The following is a 12,436-nucleotide window of genomic DNA, read 5'->3' as shown; positions in this document are numbered from 1 at the left end:
CGGCAACATGTGGCTGTTGTGCAGCAATAGAATTGACATGGATAATAATTGTTTGACCAAGTCTTTGCTCTCGCATGCAACTAATGGATAGAAAAACCACATATCTTCCTTCTGTCAGACTCATTTGTTCATGTAACACCATAGGAGCTTGTTGAGTCACGTTAGTTATTACATGTCGTAACCACTCGATTGGTAAAACAAGTTTCAATACAAATTATAAAAAAATCATCAGTATGATATAATGAGTAATAAAATCGGTATTAGAATACAAAGGGCATAAGTACCATGCTTTGGTGTAAGTGCAGTTGCATGACCGACAGGGAAGGAAGCGCCAGTAGGCTGCGCTGGTGGATCCGGGGGAAACGTAAGTGCGCTCGGGTTTGGGTGATGTATCGGCATTTTGTACCACAAAATTATACCAAATACATAACAAAATTATTAGAGCATCGCATACAGTTTTTGGGAGACATATATGGATATGGATATAGAATTATTATTAAATTAGAGTGACATGAAAATTACACCAATCAACCTTCATATCATTCACTAGTAAGAAAAATATAGTTCACTAGTAAGAAAAATGCTACATTCTGGAACTAGACAATAAGAATACTTAGACTACAGACGCTCCATATAGTGGACTTCACGGAGTCAAGAATCAAAACCACCAATAATTCTAATTTATGACTCAATCTTCTCTAAAGTCATTGTTTGCACATCTCTAATCTCAATGAGTGTGCCCGTTTGCGTCGGATCCCACCAGCTCTTTAGAATGTTCCTGTTCACCTCGGATTTCTCGACTGAAATCACATTGTTCATGCGAATTCCAAGTCTATGGAGAGCCACCTCTGCTCCTCCAATACCAAAGAATAGTATAAACACATTCATGCCATGTGCAGATACTTTTCTCTGGTATTGGAGGAGCGGAGGTGGTACATCCATTGTCGGTTCATCTGCATCGTATTATGTGAAAATTGAACATAGGGCTCCATATTAGATAAAGAACCTGATCAATATTAGGTAGGAAAAAATAGAGTAAATGTGTTTATAAATAAATTATTGGTCAAAGAAATAGAATTATTGTTAAATTCGAGTTACATGAAAATTACACCAAAAATCCTAAAATCAACATTTTTTGCCATCTATTGCATGTCGTTAGCACACTAGAAATGCTGCAATAAAACTCTCCATTATCCTCATTCTAAAATACTCTCCATCCTCCTCATTTTAAAAAATTAACAAGTATTCCATTTGTAATATAAAACTCATTCTAAAAAAATGCTCCATTCTCCTCATTCTAAATACTCTCCTCATTATGAAAAGTTAACAAATACTCTATCTGTAATATAAAACTCATTTAAAAAAATCTCCATTCTCCTCATTCTAAAATACTCACTGTTCTCCTCATTCTAAAAAATTAACAAGCTAAGTACTCCATTTGTAACATAAAACTCATTCTAAAAACTCTCTATTCTCCTCATTCTAGCTAACATACTCTCCATTCTAGCTACAAAACATAAAGCATATAATACTAACCATGAGAGAAGGGAGTTGCTAACCTTTACCTCCCCTGGGTCGAGTGAAGAAGATGTCCGAGCTCTCGGTCAAATGGTTGAGCTCAGGCTTGGGGAGGAAGAAGCAGCTCATTTTATAGAGTTGCCTTTAGTACGGGCTGGTGGGTCGAGGCGGTACTAAATGGTTGCATGTTAGTACCGATTGAAGATACCAACTAGTACTAACATGCATGAACACCATTTAGTACCGGCTCCACCCACCAGCTGGTACTAAATGTCTTCCTGGGGAATCTAGTTGTTGACCATGCGGTCCACGTGCCACCATTTAGTACTGGTTGAGACTCCAAACCGATACTACAGGTGCTCCGGTGTCACTATGCGTGATGACCGGTACTGGACGAAAAGGAGCCTGATACCAACGCGTTAGACGAATGCTCAATTTTTTAGTAGTGACAGTTTTTCTAGCGTCATCACTGAGCTGGGTGGAGAGATAAAGGAGAGGTTTTAACGTCATCACTCAGCTGGGTTTACATATCAACGAGAGGTTTAGTGTAACGACACAGCCTTGAAAAGGGGGCATGTCCAATTTGCACGCTGAGTGGACCACACCTACACTGCAACCTGCTTACGCTTTTGTCCTCACTTCACGTAAAAGGGTTAACTTAAGGTTGCAATGCTTCCTAGAGCTAGCTATTTAAGGTAGCTCAATCCACTCTCCACTTCCTATTTGAGACTATTGCTAGAGCTATCATACCTCATGCATGGTTTGGGCCAATTGGCCCGTGAGCTGTTACATTTAGTTCCGGGGGAAAGTCCTTTGAGCAATGCCCTTGCGCCGAATGTTTCGTCTCCACTGCCATATCTTGCTACCGCAGATGGCACAAATAGCAGGGTTTTTTTTTCTCGTTGACTGAAATTTTACTCTCCCATCAAAGAAAGTAAGAGTCATTATCAACTTTTAGATAACACAGTTCCTACATGTTCGATGACTGATTTCTTCGTATTTTAGTCGGCCGGTCTCGACCATCAAATGAACATCCAACCACTATTACATTGCATCCTTCCTCTCATCGATCAGTTCTGCTCTATCTTCTTTTTCACGTAACATCTTGTCTCACGGTGTCTCGACAGAGGGAAGCGATCACGAATGAGGCGGCGGTGAAGATGGGTGGTTTATTACATAAGAACAGTTTACAAATGCATGACTTTGGAACTCAAAATTATATACATTCGAACTATAGTAAGTAATTAAACAACTCTAGTCTTATTATTATTCTTGCCTTCCACTCTTCAGGATCAACAACAACAGTATGAATTGAACTTTCAGTTCACAACATCTAAGTCATCTAACTCAGGATTATAAGTATTATATAAATCTAATGATTCATCCACAAGTATTTTATTCCAAATTCAGCCCTGAAGGAACATGCTGGTAAAAACAAGTAAAGGAAACAGACATGTATGTTCAACAGCCCTAATCTGTGATAGATAGCTTTAGTTGGACCTTTTGTTTGTTGGCCTTGCATGGCCAGTTTTTTCCACAAATGAGGACAAACGGTGGGCTCTTTGGAATGTGGATTTGCAAAATGTATGAGTGGGCAAGGAAAAAAAAGGTAAAATTGGAGTTGCATGACATTTGGACTGAATGGAATTTAAAAAAAAAAGTAATATGGACGTCAGCAAAACATGGCTTTGAACTTTCGAACCATAAATCCTATCACTATAACATATCCAATGTTTCGCAAGTGGCCGAAGGTTGCTGCTGATTTATGCTCAAGTAATCGAGTATTTAGTAACATAATATGGATAATTCTTGCGGGGGTAAACAAATTAGTAACCAAGAATCCACGATCAATGTTCCCTAGGAAAACCATTGGCCACTTAGTAAATTACTCTTAGGAAATATTTAAATTACACTAAACAACTGATTGATTGAGAAAATTTAAACTAAAGCCCTCCACTGATCGATTGAGAAAATTTGAAGGAAAACTAATAGCCGTCGGTCATTCACGGTAAGCACTCGATAATTATTGAAAACTTGGTAGTATATGTTCAAAATGAGTTCCATACGTAATTTATTGATTCTCTCTTGATCGCCTATGAGAATCTTATAGCACAAAACACAGGTGCTAAGTAGCTAAGGTGCCATGTGTTGCTATCTTACTATTACTAATTGGAGGCTCTTTTTGAAGTCTCCAGGTGAAGCCAGCTAGGATTCCTAAGTGAACACTCTAGAAATAGAGAGAAAGCGTAGATATTCTCATAAAAAAGCAAAACATCTGGCCATCAATCGGTAGACTCAAATCATCATAGCCATTGGATCTATTACGTTTTTAAAAAATTAACCACATATATCATTATAAAAATAGCATAAAGTAACCCCTAAATCTATATCTAAATTACCCACCTCTGCAATTATATAAAATTAACTAAAGTAACCCCCTAACCTTCATCAAAATTACCCATTCATACCATTATAAACAATATTTAAAATAATCCCCTCAATTTGCACCTAAATTGCCCACCACTAATACTTAAAAAACTTAAAGTAACCCCTTAAATTTGCATCTATATTACACACATATGCCATTATTAAAAATAACATGAGGTAACCCTACATTTGAATCCAATCACCTTAATTAAAAATATACAGCAATATATAAGTCTAAATCGTCTATTTCTTGCATTATTAGTATATGATATAATAACTAAGGTATATACGCATGATGTGCGTCACCATTTGTAAAGATATAGAGCAAGTGATGAGAATACATGTTTTTATGTTAAAATTATAGCTCAAACTTAGGGTCCATTAAACAAATTCAAGCGCATATCTGCGATGCAAAGTGAAAAGTTAAAGATTATAAATGTGGATGAAAATATTATAGAGTAATTATTAACTAAAGTCTATCACAATCGGATGAAAATAATAAGTATGTATCTATATAATTATTGTGTTCGAATATTTAACAAAAGAGATGTAGCTCATGCTAATAGTTTTGTAGCAATATGGTCTCATTTTTTTCATTGGAGACTCCGCATTAGTTCCCACGAGACATGCTAGAAAAAAGATAAATCCTATAAATTCTCAAAAAAAAGGAAAAAAAATCAAACACCAATCCTGTAAACTCCAATAATCATAGATCTATTATATTTTCTAAAAATTTACCCACCACTATCATTATGAAAATATTAAAAATAAACTATAATCCTATATCTAAATTACTGAGGTCGACCATTATAAAAAAATAATCTAAAATAACCTAATAATCTTCGTCCAATTTACTGGTACATATAATTATAAAGCATAATTTAAAATATTATTCTAAATTTGTATCTAAGTTACCCACATATGTCATTATTAAAAATAACATAAAATAAATAACTAAATCTTAATCTAATTATCTTCTTGTGCATCCTATAGAAATGTCCAAAATTAAATTAATATATGATTCTTATGTCATTGTTAATATAGAAATACTAAGTTAAAGTATATACACATGATGAGTGTCACCATTTAGACCATTTATACATGTATGTGAGAAATTGATTAAATTATTGATTTTAATGCTAAACATAATGTATGGAGGTGCGATACAAAATAAAAAAAAGTGTAAATGTGGATCAAAAAGTTTATAGAGTAATTACTAATTAAAAATCAATCACAACTGAATAAAAATAAGTACATATCTATATGAGTATATTATGTTAAAGTATTGAAAAATGAGAGAGTAGTTGGTAACAATTTTAATTATTAGTAAGGAGTTTAATTTTTAAATAATTTTCAGATTCAATAGCTTTTAAAAATATTAGCCCGTGTAGGAGCACGGGTTGAATGGACTAGTGTTTCCCAAATATCATACCCAAGGACTTACAAGCAGTGTGGACTGAGAAGGAAAATTCAAACAACTCTAGATTCAACACATTATGTCCAGTGGATCAACTTCGGCGTGTTGTTTTACTTAACTGCAGCTATCATGATCAGTGACCTGTGTAGAGTTTCTACATCGGAATTACCTAGCTGCTGGAACTAATCAGCGTGCTGAAAGATGAGGGTGAAAAGGACAGACCGTACTGCTACTCGTTGTCCATTTGTAATTGGCATTGCCATCGAAGATGCGCAGAGAAGTCCTTGTGATGAATGTCACATTCAATCCTCAATGATATAAATACATCGGAAAGAGTGTAGTGTAGTTTCACCTATGTAGAAAATTTGGATCAGGACCGTAATTAAATACTTTTGAGCATTTCCAATGGATAGTTGCTCTGAGTTATATAGAATCATAGAATACATAGTATCAATGCATAATATTCACCAATGAATTTTTTGGTTGAAGGAATAGTGTGACCCATCACCTTCTCACTCCTCACATTGTGTTTGTGTTTGGTTCAAGAATGGAATAGATTAGGAATATCCAGGAATCAAATTGCTCATGAACTTGCTCAATGAGTCGTGTTACAAGGAGAGAGTGTAGTAATTGTGCTCCTTGCCCCATCCACGAAAGCCATGAGATTACGATCTGACGACCCTCCTTTCGCCGTGGCCTCGGCGGCTATCCTCTTCCACTTCCCCGCCATTCGCCTAACCTCCGCCGCTGCCTCCAAATTCCCCATCAACTCATCGATGCACCGCCGCACCTCCGCCGCTCGCAGCACGCCACCATCGTCCACCTGCGCACGCACGCCGACGCGCCACTCGCGCACGACGAGCTGCGCGTTCATGTGCTGGTCCGACAGCCGGGGCACGCACACCATGGGCACCCCGCTCGCCACGCTCTCCAGCACCGAGTTCCAGCCGCAGTGCGTCACGAAGCAACCCACCGCCGTGTGGGACAGCACCCTCACCTGGTCGCACCACTCCACCGCGATGCCGTTCTTGAGACGCCCCATCATCTCCGCCTCCACCTCCGCAAGTGCCACCTTGACGTCCTTCCGTATGACGAAGAGGTAGGGCCTCCCGCTCTCCTCAAGGCCTCGGAGGAGCTCGTCGAGCTGCTCCCTCGCCATCGAAGCCAGGCTCCCGAAGGAGACGTAGACCACGGAATTCTCCGGCTTGGCGTCGAGCCACTCCATGTACTCGGCGTCGTCCTGCTTGATGATGCCGGACTCGTCGCCGGACGGGAGCACCGGGCCGACGGGAAGCACGTCGTGCGCTCCCACGGCGGCGAGGGAGGCCAGCTCGAACTCTTGGCACGTGTTGGCGAGGACGGTGGCCTTGGGGCTTTCCTTGTCAAGCGTTTCGATCAGGTCGCGGATCCCGGTGAAGACGCTGTGGAACATATTGGAAGGGTCGGTGGATTCGGTCAGGAAGGACGGCAGATCGCCGATGGTCTGAGGCGCGAGGCCCGGGAGCTCCACGACGAAGGACGGGTCGTGACGGTGCTCGGTGATGACGCCGTCTTGGCCGTGGAAGTAGTGGTAGTAGATGGCGAACACGGCGACCGGCTGGATCCAGTAGAGCGCGGACGGGACGCCGCGCTCCCGCGCGACGTCGGCCGCCCACGGGAGTAAGAGCGTGTACACGACGCGGGAGACCGGGCGGCCCCGCGCCGCGAACGCGTCCACGATCCCCGCGACGCTGCGCGCCCCCGCGGCGTGGAAGCGCGCCATGTAGGCGTTGAACGCGCCCGGGTCGCCGGTCCGGACGTACCCGGCCACCGTGCCGTCGGAGAACGGGAGGAACTCGAGGCGGCCGCCGACTTCGTCGTCATCGGGGACCTCGGCGCCGCCGTCGTCGGGCTTGGCCGGGAACATGCGGCTGTGCGCGGCCTCGGTGGTGGAGAAGGTGACGAGCGCGTCGGGCGCCGCGGCCAGCAGGCGCCTGGCGAGGCGGAGCGCCGGGGCGATGTGGCCCTGGAACGGGAAGGTGAGGACGAGGAAGTGCGGCCGCGGCGACATCTCTGGGGCTCTGGGCCTCGCGCGCGCGGGCGCGTGTCTGTGTGTCTCACCCTCGCTTACTCCCGACTGGCCACAAGCAAGCGGCGCGGCATGGGAGCTTTATGTAGCCGTAGGTGTCAGGTAGTCGAGTGCCGTTATGCTTGCCCCTCCAGAACGCAAGACGATTTCTCATAAGGGAACAATCGGAAAAAGGCCGAGAGTGACAGCAAGGTTGCTCGTCACGTCCATCAGCCGTGTCCACGAAAACGTCAGGGTGGGCGTCAGTGCGACAATATATCGTGCCTCGTCAGTCGTCATTCGGCGTGGTGGGGACGTTTTCTTGGAGGAAGGCTGGTGGTCGCCGTGCCCATGTGCCAATTGTTCCGTGGCCTCGTGCAGTGGCGGATCTAAAAATGTGAAGAAAAGGGGAGTTTATTTTCCTTTCTTCCTTCCTCCTTTCTTTCTCTTCTTCTTCCGTCTTTTCTTCCTCCTCTTCATCCATGCCTTTCTAGGAGTTGCCTGGGCTGCATGGGGTAGGGGATCCACCCCCACGCTGGATCCGCCCCAGCCTGAATGAGGAAGTTGGATTGAGCGAGGATTGAAACTAAGTTTCCTTCCCTTTTTGTAACACGTGTTGGTTTTAATTATATTAGATTTATTTTAATTCAATTAAAATTATAAAATATTCGCTGGATGCTAGAGAGTTAAAAAGAAATGGTAAGTTGAGAAGTTTTCCAACCGATTTAATATGTGGATTTTGAATGCCTGTGAAATTGGAAAAGAAAATTCGGCGTGGCGTCGCATGCTAACCATTACCATATTCACCCTCTCCTCTCTCTCCCTGTGCAACTACATGTATATGAGGTGGCGAGGTGCCTCCTCCACAACCACACCTGTTGTTGCTGCACTATTGTGTTTCCATCTTGGTATTCTGCATGCACGAACTGCTGGGAAAGCTGGTCTCCGAAACTAGTCCACTATTGAGATCCTGCTCAGGACTTGGCAGAAGATTATGTTTTTTAGCAAACTTTGTTCATGTTTATACTTAGTTATACAGTAAACCTTAGCATCACACTCACTGGATCACTCATACTCCACATAATATTGGTTAATCTATGTTCCATTCATTAACTATTTCCATTTCATATAAAGTGAAGGCAAACATAAAATTCCTATGTACATCTTTTATTCATTCATGAAAAAAAACATTCTGCAAAAACGTTTTTCAAAATGGCTTTAGCTCCACTAGAGAAGTTGCTTCACTATAAAAGACAGCTAGAGCCATTTTAACAGGTGTCTGATACCAACAAACATACATTTAACTTTCCTTCGGTTCTTCTTTTTGACCTGTACCATAGGTGGTAAGTTCAATGTACCTTTTGAAGAATCAATTTAAGTTCAAAGCTAGGATTATTCACACTATGACATCCTCTTCTCCTATAGCAAAATCAAAGGAGGAAGAGTGGAGCAACTCCAACAGTATGGTCATCTCCCTCTTCAAGCTAAAATTTGATAAGTCTATTAGAAAATCACGGTCCAACAGAGTTGCTATGGCCAATCTATCCGGCTTGGCCAATGTTCCTTCACACTCTCCAATGGTTTGCTGTGCCCTCCAACCCATTTTGGAGAGTGCTAGGGAACATTTGGCAAGTCGGATGGGTTGGCCATTAATCTATACTATAAAGAGTGAGAAAATTAATGTCAATTCCCACCAAGAGTTATACCCACGTACCCCTCACGGAGGCTTACTCTTCAGGTATTCCCATACACAAGATTACGACGAAGGGGGGAGATTCATTTCGTCGTAATGCCACCGTTCTAAATCCCATCCGCACCCTTTTTTTGACACCACGCCCTTTTTTTTTGTTTTTCTACTCGCCAGGAACCGCGTGGTGGTGTTGTATGAAAACTAATATTCGGCATAATTACTATCTTTGATCAATCAATCAATTGTTTCCTTTAAGAGCCCCTGAATCACGGACTTTTCAATTTCCCATTTCCTTTTTGGCGTTGTGCATCCAATTTGGCACGATCAATGCAAGTTTTCTTTTTTTTATCATCGTTGTAGCTATATAAATCTATACTGAGATAGCCAACGTATTGTTTTGGCTCCACGGCTTCTTGGCGGCACTACAGGTCGTCAGGTCTAACCCAGGTGAGTATGTGAAACATGGTTTGTCTAACCCGCGCATGCTTCACATGGTTTCTCTAACCCGCGTCCTTATTGTAGATTTGTTACAATGAGCGAACGAATTCCGTTCTAGGACGTTACGAACACCACATCTCGTCGTGCACCTCACAGTAGTAAGAGGCGATTTGACAATTCCAACAATAATGGTATTAAGATGGATCTTGTTTTGCGTTTCTCTTTACGTTTCTATGGTTGAGCTTGTTTGTTTTCTTTAAGATGGAGGCAGGGATACCTAGATCTGCAGGCTCCTGATCTAGGTTGTGTGCCAACTCCTGATCCAGGTTGTGTATTTTCAAGACTTTTTATGGATGTGATACATTGTTTTTTGTATTAATTCCAATCTTCTTTGTAAATAGGTTGTCTATCTATAGTCGGAATGTCTACTGGAACACCTTTCGCCGGATTTTTTTCGTGCAAACACCTGGGTGCATGGAGCAAATAGAATGTTGTATCCTCCTTGGATCACACGTCGGATCCAGCTTGGATCACGTGCTTGAACCGGGGATGTGATTTTGTGTGCACTTACCCTGACATCAATGTTTGTTCATCATACCTCCAGGACTGTCACGGGAGTTTGGCTCGGGTAGTGGTGAACAAGTGGTTACAATGAAGATTTATAAAATCGCCGCACCAAATTCTGGTTAGTTAAATTTGTTTCACTAATTATTTTAATTGTTTGTACATAGTTTATATCTTTTAGTTTGTTTTATTTTATGTCAGTTATTTTGGTTGAAGGTAACGATGGTGATAAGGACGATCAAGATGAGTGGCTCCATCGGAATGATACATATGCATACAAGAGAAGTACCGTAGATCATGGGTGTGATGAATCGACTTTTTTGGAAATACCATTGTCACGAACAGGTAAACACGACGGTTATTATCGGTGCCTTGGTTTGTAGTGGATTATAGTGTATTTTATGAAATATTTCATGTTTATTATCAAAGCGCTTTAGGTGCAATGTCGTATGAGGATTGTCAGAAGGAGAAGGATAGGCAAAAAATGAAGAGGAAATATGGATGGTTATCACCTGAAGAAAGAAATGTAAAATGGGCAAATCAGAGGGAAAATCCTCGCCTTAAGATCGATCGGCATGCCAAAATTATCTTTCATACTCATGGTACATCTGTGTGCAAATATTGTGGTCAAGTTGTTGTAGTCGCATGTTCCTTATTCCTATGGGCCTCATACAGCTGCATGCATGAAACAAATAGAGAGCGAAGCATCAACCTTGATCCCCAGCTTATTCCTATGGGTCTCATACAACTGCATGCATGAAACTTCCACATGCCTTACTATGCATGCGGAAGTTTTAGCATGTTTGCATTGACAAACATTCTAGAATGATAGCTATAATTGATCCTTCTCTAGTTCATTACAATCATGCGTATAATCATCCATCCTACTACTACCTTCCTAGAATACAAAAGATTGCTAGAACGTATGATCGTGCCATGGATGAAATAGATCCCTCTTGGAATGACTTGTCGGGGTTAGATCCCTAGTACCTGCAAGGAAGGAAGAAGACGAACTCCTACTAGGACTCATACCATGTAATCCTACTAGGACTCCTCCTTGTAACCAACTAGTAATCCCACCCCCTGCCCCTGAGTATATAAAAGAGGGTAGGGGTACCTAGATCGGCAGGATCAGAACCATCATCAATAGCCAACAACTAGGCTACACAACACCCAAGCGCAGGGCGCAATATACAACACCCAAAACAGGACGTAGGGTATTACGCTACTCTGGTGGCCCGAACTTGTATAAATCTGTGTCTTGTGTCCTCGCTTTACCTTCGAGTTACAGGTCCGGTGATCCCCCACCAACCAATCTACTACCTCAGGATATCCCTCGATAGGTTGCTCGGTATAAAACACTGATAATGATGACATTTACGATTGGAACCATATATATACGTGCCTTGTTCCCAAGACATTTGATAGGTAACAATACAACTTTACCTCTCATGAGATGAATAAATCTTTTTTAGAGAAGTTTACATGTTTCTCTTAACTTGCCAAGGTGCCTGACTGGGTTTTTAGTAATTGAGCTCATGAACATGTGGGATGGTGAACGGTTTCATCGTTTGCTCAATGTGGTTGGTGACGGTTATAGATACCTAGGTACCCTCATGGAGAGTCCAGCCGACTACTAATGGGTCGGTCCGACTTGATGAAGAAGGCAGAAGATAGAGTCCAGTTAGGGCTCCCCACATGTTGTAATCCGACTAGATCCCATCTATAGTAACCGACTAGGAACTTGCCATGTAACCCTACCCCTCGGAGTATATAAGTGGAGGTAGGGGTACCCCTACGAGGATATCCAATCCCTCAACACAATAACCAACACCCGAGCGCAGAGCGCAATACAATCCTCTAAATAGGACGTAGGGTATTACGCTACACTGGCAGCCCGAACCTGTATGAATCTATGTGTTTTGTGCCTTGTGTTACCATCAAGTTTATGGTCTTGCGATCCTCCCTACCTACAAATCAACCATCTGGGTACCCCCTAGGTGGACTGCCGGGCTACTAAATCTGACAGTTGGTGCACCAGGTAGGGGTGATCATGAGATCCTCTTAGCGAGCTTGATGGTAGTCATCAACGACATCTACTAAAAGATCGGGTGAGTCGTTCCTAATCTCGCAGTTACATCCATCAGGTGAGCCGTTCCTAATCTTGCACTTACATCGATCTGTTATTCTGATTTCTTAGATCGCATCTTGATGTCCCCTCCCCTCCTCTCTTTCTTTCGCTTCTCCTTCCTCCCTTTCTTCCTCTTCTCTCTTGGATGCTCCCTCCCTTCCTCTTCTCTCCCGATCGCTCCCTTAGCTCCCTCCTCTCTCAGTT

At 42.3% G+C, this 12,436-nt stretch overlaps 1 protein-coding gene across 1 annotated transcript; it reads right to left on the bottom strand.

Annotated features, from left to right (window-relative positions):
- Nucleotides 1-5,741: 5,741 nt before the first annotated feature.
- On the bottom strand, nucleotides 5,742-7,504 carry LOC101778526 (cyanidin 3-O-rutinoside 5-O-glucosyltransferase). The gene has a single exon (XM_004965926.3). It carries the CDS (start codon nucleotides 7,410-7,412, stop codon nucleotides 5,958-5,960), a length of 1,455 nt encoding a protein of 484 aa, XP_004965983.1. The 5' UTR covers nucleotides 7,413-7,504; the 3' UTR covers nucleotides 5,742-5,957.
- Between the last annotated feature and the right edge of the window lie 4,932 nt (nucleotides 7,505-12,436).

This window comes from Setaria italica, chromosome IV, assembly GCF_000263155.2.
Source record: "Setaria italica strain Yugu1 chromosome IV, Setaria_italica_v2.0, whole genome shotgun sequence".
In the NCBI taxonomy this organism is placed as follows: Eukaryota; Viridiplantae; Streptophyta; class Magnoliopsida; order Poales; family Poaceae; genus Setaria; species Setaria italica.
This window is presented reverse-complemented; position numbering and strand designations above follow the sequence as displayed.

What these genes read in the sequence shown, in the direction of transcription:
- LOC101778526 (XM_004965926.3), bottom strand. Translation starts at nt 7,412, where the DNA reads ATGTCGCCGCGGCCGCACTTCCTCGTCCTCACCTTCCCGTTCCAGGGC.